This window comes from Salvelinus namaycush, chromosome 6 (genome assembly GCF_016432855.1).
Source record: "Salvelinus namaycush isolate Seneca chromosome 6, SaNama_1.0, whole genome shotgun sequence".
Taxonomy (NCBI): Eukaryota; Metazoa; Chordata; class Actinopteri; order Salmoniformes; family Salmonidae; genus Salvelinus; species Salvelinus namaycush.
This window is the reverse complement of record NC_052312.1, coordinates 20,874,037-20,890,254: the sequence shown is the minus strand read 5'-3', so window position 1 is coordinate 20,890,254 and position 16,218 is coordinate 20,874,037. Positions and strand designations below refer to the sequence as shown.

Below are 16,218 nucleotides of genomic sequence, written 5' to 3'. Positions count from 1 at the left end.
GCAATTCGTTCCAGTCATTGGCAGTAGAGAACTGGAAGGAAAGGCGGCCAAAGAAGGTGTTGGCTTTAGGGATGACCAGTGAAATATACCTGCAGGAGCGCATGCCACGGGTGGGTGTTGCTATGGTGACCAGTGAGCTAAGATAAGGCGGAGCTTTACCTAGCAAAGACTTATAGATGATCTGGAGCCAGTGGGTTTGGCGACGAATATGAAGCGAGGGCCAGCCAGCGAGAGCATACAGGTCGCAGTGGTGGGTAGTATATGGAGCTTTGGTGACAAAACGGATGGCACTGTGATAGACTGCATCCAATTTTCTGAGTGGAGTGTTGGAGGCTATTTTGTAAATCGCCGTAGTCAAGGATCAGTAGGATAGTCAGTGTTACGAGGGTATGTTTGGCAGCATGAGTGAAGGAGGCTTTGTTGCGAAATAGGAAGCTGATTTTATATTTAATTTTGGATTGGAGATGCTTAATGTGAGTCTGGAAGGAGAGTTTACAGTCTAGCCAGACTCCTAGGTATTTGTAGTTGTCCACATATTCAGTCAGGACCGTCCAGAGTAGTGATGCAAGTCGGGCGGGTGGGTGCGGGCAGCGATTGGTTGAAGAGCATGCATTTCGTTTTACTGGCATTTAAGAGCAGTTGGAGGCCACAGAATGAGTGTTGTATGGCATTGAAGCTCGTTTGGAGGTTTGTTAACACAGTGTCCAAAGAAGGGCCAGATGCATACAGAATGGTGTCGTCTGCGTAGAGGTGGTTCAAAGAATCACCCACAGTAAGAGCGACATCATTGATATATACAGAGAAAAGTGTCGGCCCGAGAATTGAACCCTGTGGCACCCCCATAGAGACTGCCAGAGGTCCGGACAACAGGCCCTCCGATTTGACACACTGAACTCTATCTGTTAAGTAATTAGTGAACCAGGCGAGGCAGTCATTAGAGAAACCAAGGCTGTTGAGACTGCCGATAAGAATGTGGTGATTGACGGAGTCGAAAGCCTTGGCCAGGTCGATGAAGACAGCTGCACAGTTTTGTCTTTTATCGATGGCGGTTATGATATAATTTAGGACCTTGAGCCTGGCTGAGGTGCACCCGTGACCAGCTCTTTTAACATCGTGCTGTATGTGACTGATGTCTTTCCATCGCTCCCATTCACTGGTATAGTGGTGTCTGGAGAAGTGGGTATATACATTTTGCCAAAAAGTTTCCAAATGGCCCGCCCAGCTAAGGAAAGGCATCCAGTGGGGAAAATCCTATGTTTTCCAAAATATCTTTCAGATTCTCACTCTCAAAATCACCCATTTTTTTATTATAGAAAAAAATACAAAAATGTGGTCTAAGTCCACAACAATGCTTAAACCACATCAATCTGATAGGGTGGGCCTGGCTCCCCAGTGGGTAGGCCTCTGTCCACCCAGGCCCATCCATGTCTATGCCCCTGATGCAAACAACTCATCACAAATAGCCTACTAATCAACACTTCAGACTAAACTTAATCAATACCTGGTTTGCATACCAATTGTTACCTTAGTTAGCATTTACTGGTAGATACCATCAATTGAAACGTATTTCCTACCCTACCAGCTAACATCATTCTTATGTGAGCTGCTCAATGCCAAAACCAGTTGAGAGCTGCACACTCTTGCTGCCTGCAGATGATATTCCGCTGTGTGCAGCACGCATGTCAATATATTTCACTTGCTTTGCGATTGTGTAGGCTACTTTGTACACGATTTCTTTATTGTACTACATTCATGATAAATCGTATATGTCCACTACACAACTTTAATACGCATCAGTAGGGATTAAGAAGTAAGTATATCTATACGCAATGCCCACTTAAAAAAAGTGGGTATACGGCTTATTCCTGCGTTTACCCTCCACTACACCACTGGCCCTTTGTGTTTTATAAAAAGTGCACTCTCCTACATGAGTGCGCTAGGTTGCTGTCCTTTCATAATCACGAACACGTCACACACTGAAGGCCTATAGGTTCGCCACTGCGCAAACATGTCTATAATAGATAAGGATGTTAAGATACTGTATTAACATTTCAAGAAAGGAGTGTATATATTTGGCCTGATTAATTCGTTTTATGCGCTGACTGAATGGAAGCTGATAATTCAGAGTTTTTTTACTCCACTGTCTCGGGAAGAAATTACGAGTTTCTTCCCGAGTCCTCACTGCCCGAGACCGAGTACAAATGTATCTGACACAAAAACATATGTGATCTTGAGACCGGACTACTCTACTCAGGTGTTCAAAAACGCATCCCTCCATTGTTTGTAAACAATGTAATTGCAAACAAACACTATATATCCTCAAAAGATGGTTAAAAATATCATTCTGATCTCATGAGTGGCCAGTCCTTCCATCCATAGATCTGTCTGAATTTGAGTGTTTTTACATTTCGTTCTCCCTCAGCTGTTTACCGAAAAAGTGGCGGGGTATCCACTTTGTTGTTGTTTGTACTGCAAAGGGGTATACTAGCCACCGTGCTTCTACATCTGCATTGCTTGCTGTTTGGGGTTTCAGGCTGGGTTTCTGTACAGCACTTTGACATCTGCTGAAAAAACAGCTTTATACATATATTTGATTTGATTAGTATACCCCTCAGATCTGCAAGATTCCCATTATACAGTGTATTACTGTTTGATCATTACCTCATCGTTCAAATCATATCAAACTTTATTTACACCGGCTTTACAAAAGTAAATGAATCACACATCTATTTATCTGTAACGCAGAACATGAATGATCCAGAGTTGCTTTGCTTTCCTAGGAGTGTTATACACAGTTTTTACTCCCATCTTCTGACAGACGTCTTTGTCCTAATTATCTTCCCTTTCAGTTTTCATCCTGTTTTCTTTCTTTGTGGACTTTGTGCACATGCTTCAGCAGATAAGCCTTATGAGTGAATCTTAAACCACAGACGGCACAGCCATGTTGTTTCACTCCTTTGTGAGTGAGTGTATGAGTGGTTAGGTTCCCCTTGAGACGGAAGCTTTTCCCACAGTCACCACAGCTAAATGGTTTCTCTCCTGTGTGAGTCAGTATATGCCTCCTTAGGTCCCCCTTCTGACTGAAGCTTTTCCCACAGTCGCCACAGCTAAACGGTTTCTCTCCTGTGTGAGTCAGTATATGCCTCCTTAGGTCCCCCTTCTGATTGAAGCTTTTACTGCAAAAATTACAGCTAAATGGTTTCTCTCCTGTGTGAGTCAGTATATGTCTTCTTAGGTCCCCCTTCTGAATAAAGCACTTCCCACAGTCACCACAGCTAAATGGCATGTCTCCTGTGTGAATACTCATGTGCATGGACAGATTTCCTTTTTGTTTGAATGTCTTGCCATAAAAGGGGAAGTTGCAGGGTTTCCCCAATGGTGGGGTCGGAGCCAATGGTGGGCTGGGATCCAATGGTGGGCTGCTGTCAAGTCCTACTGGGTTGCTGCTTATGGCTGAGCTGTGGATGGAGGCATTGTTTTGATTATCTGGAGGGTCACAGGAAATTTTGAAACCCTTTAGGTGGGTCACAGTGGCAAAAGGTTCAGGATCCACTCGTTTAGAGTCAATATCTACGTGCTCCACAATCTGGGTTTTAGGAAGAGTCAAGGACCAAAGTGGGTCCTCCTGATCACATTCACTTTTCACACAGGAAGGAGTGAATTTGAACTCTATGATATCAGGCTCCAGCCCTTGAATCTGCTCTTCCTCTATAATCTGTGTGGGCTTTGGGTCCTCCTGCCCCAGACTGTGGCTCCACTCCTGCTCACAGTGCTGCTGCTCAGGGGGATCCTCCTCTTCAGAGACAGCAAGAGAGAGAGGCAGGGAGCCTGGAGGGAAGGAGAGGAAGAGCAGAATGAAATAGAACACTTGAATCATACAGGTGAATTATAGATCTCTATGATCTATACAGCCATTAGATGTGCCTGAGGGCAGATAGCTAGGGCCAGCTTCTAGACCAAGATTGCATCTTAGTCTAGCAGTATAACACTAGCCCAGCATGCAACTTATTTACCGACCTGTATCTGTGCATGTTTGACAACGCTCAAACGGTACTTCCATTGTCAGCGAACGGTTCTGATAAGGAATGCGTCGTTTGCGTCGCCGAGTGGTATGAATAAGGAATTGATTATAAAGGATTTCCTTTAGTAAATTACTTAAAAAAAATATATTTATCATGAGTGTCTATTTACATTGTCAGGTTGAAATATTGTCTGTTTTACCTATGAGGGGATTCGATTATCTGGCCCAGGTTACACCGATGGGAGGAGTGGGTGAAAAGTTGCATTCGTTTTGGAACCGGGCTGCCTCCAGAGCCAGGTGCCCCGTTCAAAATAGTGAAGTGCAGTTCGCAAACGATTCCTTATTTCTGAACGACTCTTTTTACCCACTCGAGAGTCATGATTCGTTTTTCTGAGTAACTCGTTCATTTTAGTCGTTTGTTTGACCTGCTGGGAAATTGACTCTACAGCAGGATTAATACGCGCTCCTCTAGTGACGTGCTTACAACAACAAAATAGATCGTGCTGCAGGCAGCATAGAGAATAAAAAATACATGTTTAGAACTGATAATTCTTCGCATGGTGCAATAATTAATGCAATTAATTGATCATTGAATGTTATGATGGACACAGCTTTGTTGAACCAGAACATACACAGCCTTTCCTCAACAAACTTGGACGCGAGAGTGAATAGTCTGGGGTGCTGCAGTCCACAAAAGATATTGTGCTTATTACCCTCGCAGCAGTCAAGCAATGCATTCCGCCAAGAGTTGTTCACAATCTAGTCCGGTTGCGGCCACAACTAGACCTATCGTATTGTTATTTTGGTGTTGACATATTCCATTGGTCAGCGCAACATGTAATCTCACAGTCTATTTGTTGGTCATTCTACAACTGATTTATCAATCACATCATGGCTTTTATTCACATATGTATAAAAGCCTCATTCTGTTTTACTTCTGTCAAACCTTGAAAAAGGCCAAAAGCCAAAACGCGTTGGTTCTACTTTTAGCAATAAAGACGCTTTTTCAAATGTAATTCCATTGTCCTTCAAGTGTTGCCGAATATCCTCTCTAACTCCGTTTCCTACTTAATTCATGCACTTTGGTTGGAAAGTGAGGTAGCGGCAGTGATCCCTTCCCTTTGCATCACAGAGTGGTGCCCAGAAAATAATTCAATCCAATTATTAGACGTGAACATCTCACCTCCAATTCAAAACCAAACATGGATGTCAATGTTTGCGCAGGATGTGAAAACACACTTCGTTCTACATCCTGTCTGCAGAAGCATGGTGCCCGTATTGCCAGGCTGATTAGCTAGGACAAATAGGTGTGAAACACAGACAGGTGTGCTCACAAAGGAAGAACAACATGGAATCCATATTTGGTTTTGATTTTGGAGGTGGGGTGGTATAGCATCTAGGTACGTGCACAGATGGGGGTCTACCTCTGCCCGAGCACCTGCCCCTTTTCCCTCCTACTCGCCAAGAGCCCTTTTGGGTGGTGGTATAAAATATATTTTTTGGTACAGTTTTTGTCGTTGTTGTTCTGATCCCACTGCCCCCAAGTCATTGTGACGTCAAGTTCGCCACCCCTACCCAGTCTGTTGGTCTGCCCTGTATGAAGCTGGGTTGTGCCTTTTCCCCCCAGTCTGCTCTGTACGGTGATTGCCCGGTACCCAAACATACATGGCTTGAAATACGTGTACGTGTGTGTGTACCAAATACGTGTGTGTGTACCAAGCTTAGCTACATAGTTTAGCTATCAGAAGTGAAATGACAACAATGAACAGGAAACCGTCATATTTTTGTATAAAATATATAATAATGAAAGACAAGGATTGCTGTTTTGAATTTGGTCAAGTTAGTGTGGGAAAGGTGGGAAAACAATTATCATCAATGATAGGCCACCAGGTACAGGCAACCTTGATGGGAAACTATTGAGAATGGTAGCAGACTGTATTGCCACGCCTATTTGCTATATCTTTAACCAAAGCCTAAATGAGTGTGTGTCCACTGGCGTGCAAGGAAGCTAAAGTAATTCCCAGGGGTGAAAGTAAGCTGGAACGGTCCGGTACGGAGTACTGGCAAAATAAATAGTGGGGGTACGCCGTACCCATAAAACATGAGCCTTATTACAATAATTAAACAGATTTCAAGAAAACTGTAAGCTATTACACTATTATCATATTAGCAAACACTACAGTTGGGAATGCGTGGTATGTCAGTGAACAGCATGCAGCCAAAACAGGTCTTTCACAATATTTAAAAAACAATGGCAGGAAAACACAGGTTGGAAAGCAAATGGCTCCTGCTGAAAATAGAAGACTAATCTGTCTGTAGGCTACAATGCAAAACAAGAGAGAGATGTACTCATGCCAAAAGCCTATCGGCCATCGCTGGTGAGTGAGCTGCGCATCATTGGGTGAGTCGGTGAACCTGGCAGTGGCGTGTATTCATAGATGCCAAGGGATGCCAGTCTTCCCCAAAATAATTACTAACAAAAAATGTATTTAATCTCTGTGTTTCATAATTTTCCTTGAATTCGCAAGAGGATGAACGTAACTCACCGGAGAAAGCATCCGTGTGAGGGAAACAGCACCCCTCTGTCTCTGTCTCATCTATCTGATGCTGTCTGGTCAAAAAGAGTATGACATCGTCGCCGCCCGTAGCATTGAATGCAAGGCAAGCCAGTGAGCATTTGGCTTCCCTTGATAAAAAAAGTATTAAATAATAGCGAATCAGCGTTGAGCTAAACCGAGTGAGCGCAACTGTGAATGGTCCTGGTGCACCAAAAAAAAACTGGATTGGCTTCACACCAATCACATCACATCGAGAGAAGAACTTCATTGACAGAAAACTTGAAATGTTGTGTTGTTGTCCTCCTGTGGCTAACTAGCTAAAATTGCCCTATTCCTAAATGAGCCATGGATGGAGATAGGGATTTGGACTTGTGGTTATAATACATTTTTAGTACTGGACAATGATTATAACAGCGATTGATCCAACCATAAATTCATACTTTGTGCCCCTGGCCTGAGAGGATGGAAGTTCAACATGTAGTTAGATGTAGTAGTCTAATGTTAACTAGCTGGCTCATCATTGCCCATGAAAGGAAGTTAGGCTAGCGAGCAAACATTTTAGCCAGGTAGCCTAGGACAACAAAAACTAAAAGCGTGTACTGTATGACAGTCATAGACCGTTTCGTCAACATGAGAGAGGAGGATGGCATTGGCGTTTCTCTACAAGCAGGGTGAGTCAACATGTTTTTTCTACTTAAACACAAGCTCACACACGCACAAACACACACACAGTATTAGACTAAGAATTAGGTGATTTGATGATATTAAAATGTTGAAGTTGAAATGGTGCTGGAATAGTGGAGGCAGCTCCTTTTTTCTTTGCGACTTGCTGTAACTCTCCGTGGTTCTGAATCAATAGTTTAGTAGTCTGAAAATGTAGTAAACATCAACTTGTTTGACAATGTTGTAGGTCATCTAACTGTTTGTTACATGCAATATGCTTTGTGGACTTCACCGAACAGAGGTTGCTCTCTGGATATGTGAATATACATTATATTATAAACTCAGCAAAAAAAGAAACGTCCCTTTTTCAGGACCCTGTATTTCAAAGATAATTCGTAAAAATCCAAATAACTCCACAGATTTTCTTTGTAAAGGGTTTAAACACTGTTTCCTATGCTTGTTCAATGAACCATAAACAATTAATGAACATGCAGACTCTGAAAAACACCAGAAGAAAGATGCCCAGGGTCCCTGCTCATCTGCGTGAATGTGCTTTAGGCATGCTGCAAGGAGGCATGAGGACTGCAGATGTGGCCAGGGCAATACATTGCAATGTCCGTACTGTGATACTCCTAAAACAGCGCTACAGGGAGACAGGACGGACAGCTGATTGTCCTCGCAGTGGCAGACCACGTGTAACAACACCTGCACAAGATCGGTACATCCAAACATCACACCTGCGGGACAGATACAGGATGGCAACAACAACTGCCCGAGTTACACCAGGAACGCACAATCCCTCCATCAGTGCTCAGACTGTCCGCAATAGGCTGAGAGAGGCTGGACTGAGGGCTTGTAGGCCTGTTGTAAGGCAGGTCCTCACCAGACATCACCGGCAACAACGTCGCCTATGGGCACAAACCCACCGTCGCTGGACCAGACAGGACTGGCAAAAAGTGCTCTTCACTGACGAGTCGCGGTTTTGTCTCACCAGTGATGATGGTCGGATTCACGTTTATCGTTGAAGGAATGAGGTTTGGAGGTGGAGGGTCCGTCATGGTCTGGGGCGGTGTGTCACAGCATCATCGGGCTGAGCTGGTTGTCATTGCAGGCAATCTAAAAGCTGTGCGTCACAGGGAAGAAAGACATCCTCCTCCCTCATGTGGTACCCTTCCTGCAGGCTCATCCTGACATGACCCTCCAGCATGACAATGCCACCAGCCATACTGCTCGTTCTGTGCGTGATTTCCTGCAAGACAGAAACGTCAGTGTTCTGCCATGGCCAGCGAAGAGCCCGGATCTCAATCCTATTGAGCATGTCTGGGACCTGTTGGATCGGAGGGTGAGGGCTAGGGCCATTCCCCCCAGAAATGTCCGGGAACTTGTAGGTGCCTTGGTGGAAGAGTGGGGTAACATCTCACAGCAAGAACTGGCAAATCTGGTGCAGTCCATGCGTTTAAATGGTACCTCATTCAGTTGATGGTGATTTTCTATATACTACAACACTAACAGATTATAGAGCAAACAACACAATTATCACAACACATAGGTTGTAATATGTTTTTTTTTCTGTCTTGGCTTCCCCAGGGTTTTACCCATGGATCACTACTGGAAATTGGACATCATTTTGAGGACTATAATTTACTCCTCATATTGTGGCCTACGATATGTGTCTCCACACACCTAGGTCTAGGCTATTGATGGATTCAAGACAAGGTTGTTTTTAATAATTTCAATAATTTGTGCGGTATTAAAAAAGAATCTGCCAAAGTCTCCAGTCATGTAAAATTACGTAGAATTGCATGAAATGCATTTATAAAAGGCCACATTTTTCCAGGTACATAGGCTACTAAAAATGGTCCCGTTTATGCGACTTCTGTAAGTGCCTCTACTATATTTTTTTTAATAATAATCTCAGAGCTCCTCGGGTCATCCCACTCTCGCACTCACTTTTTGTTTCCCGCACCTCCCGATTTACAAATTAAGCACTGAACACCGGTAGTCTAGACCCTAGCTATATACAAAAATATCCACACAAGCTACTAGCCACATAGCCAGCCAGCCATATATCATGATTAAGAAGATAATGAATATTAGGCTATATTATTAAATTATTTAAAGCGGCAATATTTAACTTTTTGGGCGACCCGACCAAATTCACATAGAGATGTGAGTTATAGATGTCATTCTCATTGAAAGCAGGCCTAAAAAGATCTCAATCTAAAGTAGATCTGTTCTATGTGCGCTATTTTTATGCTTCCCGTTCTTAAGTTTCATTCTTGCATCTTTTACTTTCGGTTTTGTACACCAGCTTCAAACAGCTGAAAATACTATATTTTTTGATTATGGAAAATATATTTCACAGCGGTTTAGATGGCACAATGATTCTCCACACTATACTTGCTTGTTTTGTCACATAAACTGAAATGATGTGAACTATTCGAATTTTAGCAACCAGGAAATGGAGGAGTGATTTCTGCATGGTACACCATTAAGAGCATTGAAGGTAAATCACAATTTGTTCAACCTAATAATTAATTGCACACACCTGGTGTCCCAGGTCTAAATCAGTCCCTGATTAGAGGGAAACAATGGGAAAAATGCAGTGGACCTGGCCTCGAGGTCCAGAGTTGAGTTTGAGAGGCCTATAGTATGCCAACATACTCGAGTATAGCTTTTTTTTATTATGAAGGAGCAAAGATTTCTAAAAACCTGTTTTTGCTTTGTCATTATGGGGTATTGTGTGTAGATTGATGAGGGGGAAAAACGATTTAATCCATTTTAGACTGTAACATAACTTGTGAAAAAATGAAGGGGTCTGAATACTTTCCCGAATGCACTATACTAGTAATACATTTCTTGTTTAAGAAACATTACAAAGCATGCTCATTCGTTTTTTTGGTGTGATTTGCTGTGTAATTATGTCTGAAAAAATACTGTGGCTGGTAAGAAATCGGAGTGGCTGGTAGATTTTTCATCTACCTGACAGTAGCTGGTGGACCAAAAAGTTAGTTTCCCACTCTGCCTCCAACGTGGGAAAAGCATTGCCAAACAGGTACAGACATAGGTCAGTAAATAAGTCACACGGTGGGCTAGTTTTATACGGCTAGACCGAAATACAATCAACATACAATGTCGATCTAGAAGTGGGACTAAGTTGTACCCCTGCCTATATCCCATTTCAATCAGCTTTTCCGGACAAAGACAACTTTTTTTATCATGCACGGTCAAAGTTACAGTAGATAACTGTTTTTAAACCCTCAATTGAGCTCTTATTTTTGCTCAAAGCCCAAAGTGGTTTATTCAACAACCTTTCTCCAATCGATGGGCATTTGGTAGTCTGATTTATCAGGCTGTAATACAAAATCAATTGGTATATTCAGGCTGAAACGAATGAATGCAAAATCTTGTAAACGTTCCTTACAAGCCAGAATGTTGAATAAACTTACTCTACTGGTGGTCTGTGTGGTTGTCCTTCAGCCGCTTAAAATTTAAGATAAAATATCCACAGGAGAGTATTGTTAACCTGACTTTTTAGAGTGCCGGTACTAAAGTTGACATTTCTATCACCTGGCACATGCTCAAAACCATGTGAATACCTGCTGACTTCAGTTAGTATGCATGCATCGCACGCACATGTGTTTGCTCATGACCGAAGACACGTGCACAAGATGGAAGTACTAACTGAAGTCAGCAGGTGTTTACATTGTTTTGTGCATGTGTGATAGAAATGCCAACTTCAGTATCGACACTATAAACAGTCGGGTAAACAATACTTTCTTGTGGAAATGTTGTCAAAATTTTTGACCATCTTAAGGACCAACACTACGGACAACCGGTAGAGTAAATTAAAATATAATTGTATTAAACATTCTGGGGCCAAGCTTCCTGTCATCCAGGACCTCTATACCAGGCGGTGTCAGAGGAAGGCCCTAAAAATTGTCAAAGACTCCAGCCACCCCAGTCATAGACTGTTCTCTCTGCTACCGCACGGCAAGCGGTACCGAAGCGCCAACTCTAAGTCCAAGAGGCTTCTAAACAGCTTCTACCCCCATGCCATAAGACTCCTGAACATCTAATCAAATGGCTACCCAGGCTATTTGCATTGACCCCCCCCTATTTTATACCGCTGCTACTCTCTGTTGTCATCATCTATGCAGTCACTTTAATAACTCTACCTACATGTACATATGGTTAGGGGCTCGTAAGTGAGCATTTCACTGTATTCGGCTCATATGACTAATACAAGTGTAATTGTAATGCCTTGATCAGACCGACAGCCTCATTGCATCAACGCTGCGTAATAAATTCTGCAGTCAAACGTTTTTCATGATGTAATCCAAATATTGTTGTGGATATGTGTGCAACAAAAGTTAAGCATTCACCTTTTGCTACTATCTGTCAAATCTACGCATGCAGTGTAGATACAGAATAAAGAATGCACTGCACCTGCTTCTGCAACGCAATGCTGCCAAGGCAAACACAGCGTTCCATTGGAAATGAATGTACTTCTGGTGTACCAAAATGCAATCAAGTTGTCGGTCTGATCGAGGCATGAGGAATATTTACATGATTTGCCAGTCATTAGTTTCAGGTGGTATATACCAATTAATTGTGTATTACAGCCTGATTCATCAGACTAGGCATTTGGAATATGTTAGAAAATGACAGGTCCAATCAGCATCCTCTCAGAAATAATGGGTGGGTTTAGGACAAAATCCCACCACTTCGCCAAACACTGAGGGGATTCGATTAATATGGCCCGGCTGCACAGGTGGACGGACTTTGCACCGGGTGAAAAGTGATTGCATTAGTTTTGGAACTGGGCTGCCTCCCTGCTATGGCCGAAGGCGAAGTAGGCTCAAAACAAAAGTGAAGTAGGTTAAACACATGGAGTAATGAGTAGGATTCAGTGTGTTCACATGTAAACGTTATTGCCTTTGATAAAAAACGCTTTATCTGCCTTCCACATGAAAACTAGTTAGAAAACTCTAAAACATATTTTATGGGAAAAAAGAGATGTATGTTTCTGGACGATGCATCATGCCGCATTGTTGACAATATGACTGAGCAGCGCAATTACTGTTCGATTTGAGCAGGGTTCCCCTCCCTCACCGGCTTCGCCAGGCGCCGAAGACGTGGATGTCGATTAAGGCGGCCCCCTGCACCTCTCTGATTCAGAGGGGTTGGGTTAAATGCGAAAGACACATTTCAGTTGAAGGAATTCAGTTGTACAACTGACTAGGTATCCCCCTTTCCCATAGCCCGGTGCAACCTAGGCCAACTTAATCGAACAGTGCTTTGAACTAGGCCGTCCTCTGATTGGTTGACGGTGATCCAATCGCCGACAAGTTCGTTTTGAAAAATGCCCCTCCACCACCAGGCTAGTTATTCTTGGGCGAATCTAAAAAAAAGTATTTATTTGAATCCAGATTTTTCTGGCGACATAATTAAGTTACACATAATATCGTCAGAGGGTGAAGGGGGACCTGTATCAGTGATCTTGACCTGATAGAGACAGATCACCTGCATAGATGGAGCACCTTATGTACTCACCTATGGATATAACTGGTTATAACTAGGTATAACCGTGTACAAAGCTACCTTAGATATATGCTAAGTTGCGGTCAAAACAACTCACGAAAGTGAATAAATACTTTGTAGAACTGAAATTACAGAATCCAGCTACCCTCTGAATGTACACGTGCTGCATTGGTGTGTATTCTGATTTCTTTTATACAATTTCTAGAATATCCTATATGTGCATCTTGATATGATATTGTGGGTGCTATACCATTTGGTTTGAAGTGACAGAGGATTTTGTCATGTTTTGATACCACTCCCATTGTTTCACTTACAGCAATGTTAATGCTGGCTGTGAGGTAAGTACATAAATAAAATTAAGCCATATATATTTTTTTTTGGGGGGGGGGGGGGTCTACTGCAGTGGTTTTCACCACAAACATGACCAAATGTGTATTCAAACGTTCTGAAAACGAAATGATACTATTAGAAATAATGTGGTTGCACTTTGGAAAAAAGCTGCGCAAAGGAAATATATTTTCGTTTTACAGAATATGCAAATTAACTGTAATTTCGATCAAATAAGTGTTTTAGTCAAGTTTGTTTTCAGATAACATTAATTACATGTCTAGTTATGTTTTGATAAGACATAATTAGATGTTTTTGCTATGATTGATTTTTCCAATAATTCTTTCCTGGGATCAAACTATGTTGGTAGCTTTATGGGTTAAACAACTATGAAATTGTGATTACTGTTATGTTAAACAGTTGATTAATTGAGTAGAACTATAGCTATCTATCAGTGTATCTACATACGAACCTATTTTACATAGTTTTATCTCCTGTGTGATCCGCAGCATTCTCCGTAGCCGATCATTCTCCTCCTGGTACTCCGCTACCGTTTTCTCAACTGCACCGACAATCTCCACAACAGCCGCCGTTAAACGCTCATTTAAAAACACATGCAACAACTGTAGTTTAGACATTTTTAGTCGAATTATAGTTGTGCAGCCTATCCTGTTCAGCCAGTGGGTCTTATTTTCTCCACATAAGCAATGGAAAATAAAGTCGTCTACAATCGTACTTCCGTGTTGTAGTCTTTTTTTTCTTTTTTTTTTTACTCCTTGTTTCTGGTGGGTGGCAAACGCAGAAACATACAACAGCGCCGCCAGCTTGATGGGGGTTTATTACTTTACAAGGCAGCATACAGACCAGAAGTAAATGGAAACGATAACTTAACTAACTAATACTATTGGCCAAATGGGATGGAGATCTTTTCTGAAATGATACGTTTTTAATGCATCAATAACACCAGTCTGAGCATTCTCTTATCACCCTGAGAGACATTTCAAATCAAATAATCAGAAAATAATTTTTCTACTTACCTGAAGAAATGTACAAACTTTGAACAGCTGGCCTATGAGCTTCCAACAATACTCTGTACTGTTTGATCGTTACATCATCATACAAATCATACTTTGTTTACAAAGAACGTTTTATAAAGGTAAATCCATCACACATCTATTCCAGTTGCTTTGCTCGCCTATGGACATTTCACATATAACGTGGATGAGGTTGTGAAATGGACTCGGATAATACAAAATATACAGTATGTGAAAGCGCCCTAAGAGTGTTGTCCACAGCCTGCCTTTTTTCACCCATCTTTCTTATCCATTTTGGGTTTTTTTGTGGATATTTTTTACATGCTTGAGTAGGTTTTTCCTGAAGACTAACCAAAGTATATGTTTGGTTAGCGTCCCCTTCTGACCGAAGCTTTCCCCCCAGTCACCACAGCTAAAAGGACTTTCTCCTGTGTGAGTCAGTTTATGCATGGTTAGGGTCCCCTTCTGACTGAGGCTTTTCCCACAGTCACCACAGCTAATTACGTTCTCTCCTGTGTGAAACCTCGTGTTTCTGGATATATGTCCTTTTTGTTCGAAGGTCTTGTCACAAAAGAGGCAGGCACAGGATTCCCCACCATGACAGAGTCGAACATGGGCCTTCAGTTTACAGGTGGAGTTGTAGCGTCTTTTGCAGAAGTGGCATTCACTGGGTCTCTTCTTGGGGAGAATCACATGTCTCCGGAGGTCAGCTTTCTGAGCAAATATTTCACCACATTCACGGCAGTCGTGAGTTTTTCTAGATGTGGTGTTGGGTTTAGAAGATTGTTCCCCCAATGGTGGGTTGAGATCCAATGGTGGGCTGGGATCCAATGGTGGGCTGCTGTCAAGTCCTACTGGGTCGCTGCTTACGGCAAAGTTGTGGTTGGAAACATTATTATCGTTGTCTGGAGGGTCACAGGGAGTGGCATGAGTCACAGTGACAAAAGGTGTGAGATCCACTGGTTTAGTCTCTCTGTTCTCCACAATCTGGGTTTGGGGAAGAGTCAAGGACAAAAGTAGGTCCTCCTGATCACGTTCACTTTTCACACAGGAATAATACAAATCGAAGAGCACTTGAAGATGCTCTTCCCCCTAACTGGTCCTGAGTTCCTCATGTTCCTGTTTAATCTGTGTGGGCTTTGGGTCCTCCTGCCCCAGACAGGGGCTCCACTCTTGCTCACAGTGCTGCTGATCAGGGGGAACCTCTTCTTCAGAAACAGGGAAAGAGAGCTGCGGGGAGTTTGGAGGATAGGAGAGGAGGCGCAGAGGTTACCTTAGTCTGATTAATTAGACTGTAATACACAATTTCATTGGTATATACAGCCTGAAACATTGGAGTGCAAAATGGTGTATATGTTCCTTACGAGCCAGAATGTTGAATAAAATGACATTTGAACTTACTCTACCGGGTGATTGTGCAGTTTGTCCTTCAGCCACTCTAAATTTGAGACAAAATATCCACAGGAAAGTATTGTTTACCTGACATTTTAGAGAGTCGGTACTTACAGTGCCTTCAGAATGTATTCATACCCATTTGACTTACTCCACATTTTGTTGTGTTACAGTCTGAATTCAAAGTTGATTACATGTATTTGTTTTCTCACCAATCTACACACAATACCCCATAATGACAAAGTGAAAACATGTTTTTCGAACTGTTTGTAAATCTATTGAAAATGAAATATATAAATATGTCATTTACATAAGTAAATGAGTCAATACATGTTAGAATCACCTTCGGCAGTGATGTCACACCAGCCTTCACTTTGGCTCCCCCTCCTTTCCAGCTCAGGCGTTCGGCGTCGCCGGCTTTCTAGTTGCTGCCGAACCTGCTGCTGGCAAACGCCCTTCACTCATCAACCCCAGACTTGTCTCGTCATCATTACACATACCTGGTTCCAATCCCCACTCTATCACTGTATATATAATCCCTCTGTAATTTATCTTTGTCGGTCATTGTAAATGCTGCTTTTTTTCCTGAGAGGAATCTCGTCTGCATTTTCCCTGAGTACTTTATTATTTTTGCACTTTGGGTTTTGTCCTGTGTTTATACAGTGCTTTAATAAATTCA

The 16,218-nt window shown here is 42.3% G+C and overlaps 1 protein-coding gene across 1 annotated transcript; it reads right to left on the bottom strand.

Annotated features, from left to right (window-relative positions):
- Positions 1-1,385: 1,385 nt before the first annotated feature.
- Positions 1,386-13,849, bottom strand: LOC120049271 (chorion transcription factor Cf2-like). The gene is made up of 2 exons (XM_038995519.1): positions 13,586-13,849; positions 1,386-3,828 (listed from the first exon to the last, which is right to left on the bottom strand). Exons 1-2 carry the CDS (start codon positions 13,749-13,751, stop codon positions 2,846-2,848), a joined length of 1,149 nt encoding a protein of 382 aa, XP_038851447.1. The 5' UTR covers positions 13,752-13,849; the 3' UTR covers positions 1,386-2,845.
- Between the last annotated feature and the right edge of the window lie 2,369 nt (positions 13,850-16,218).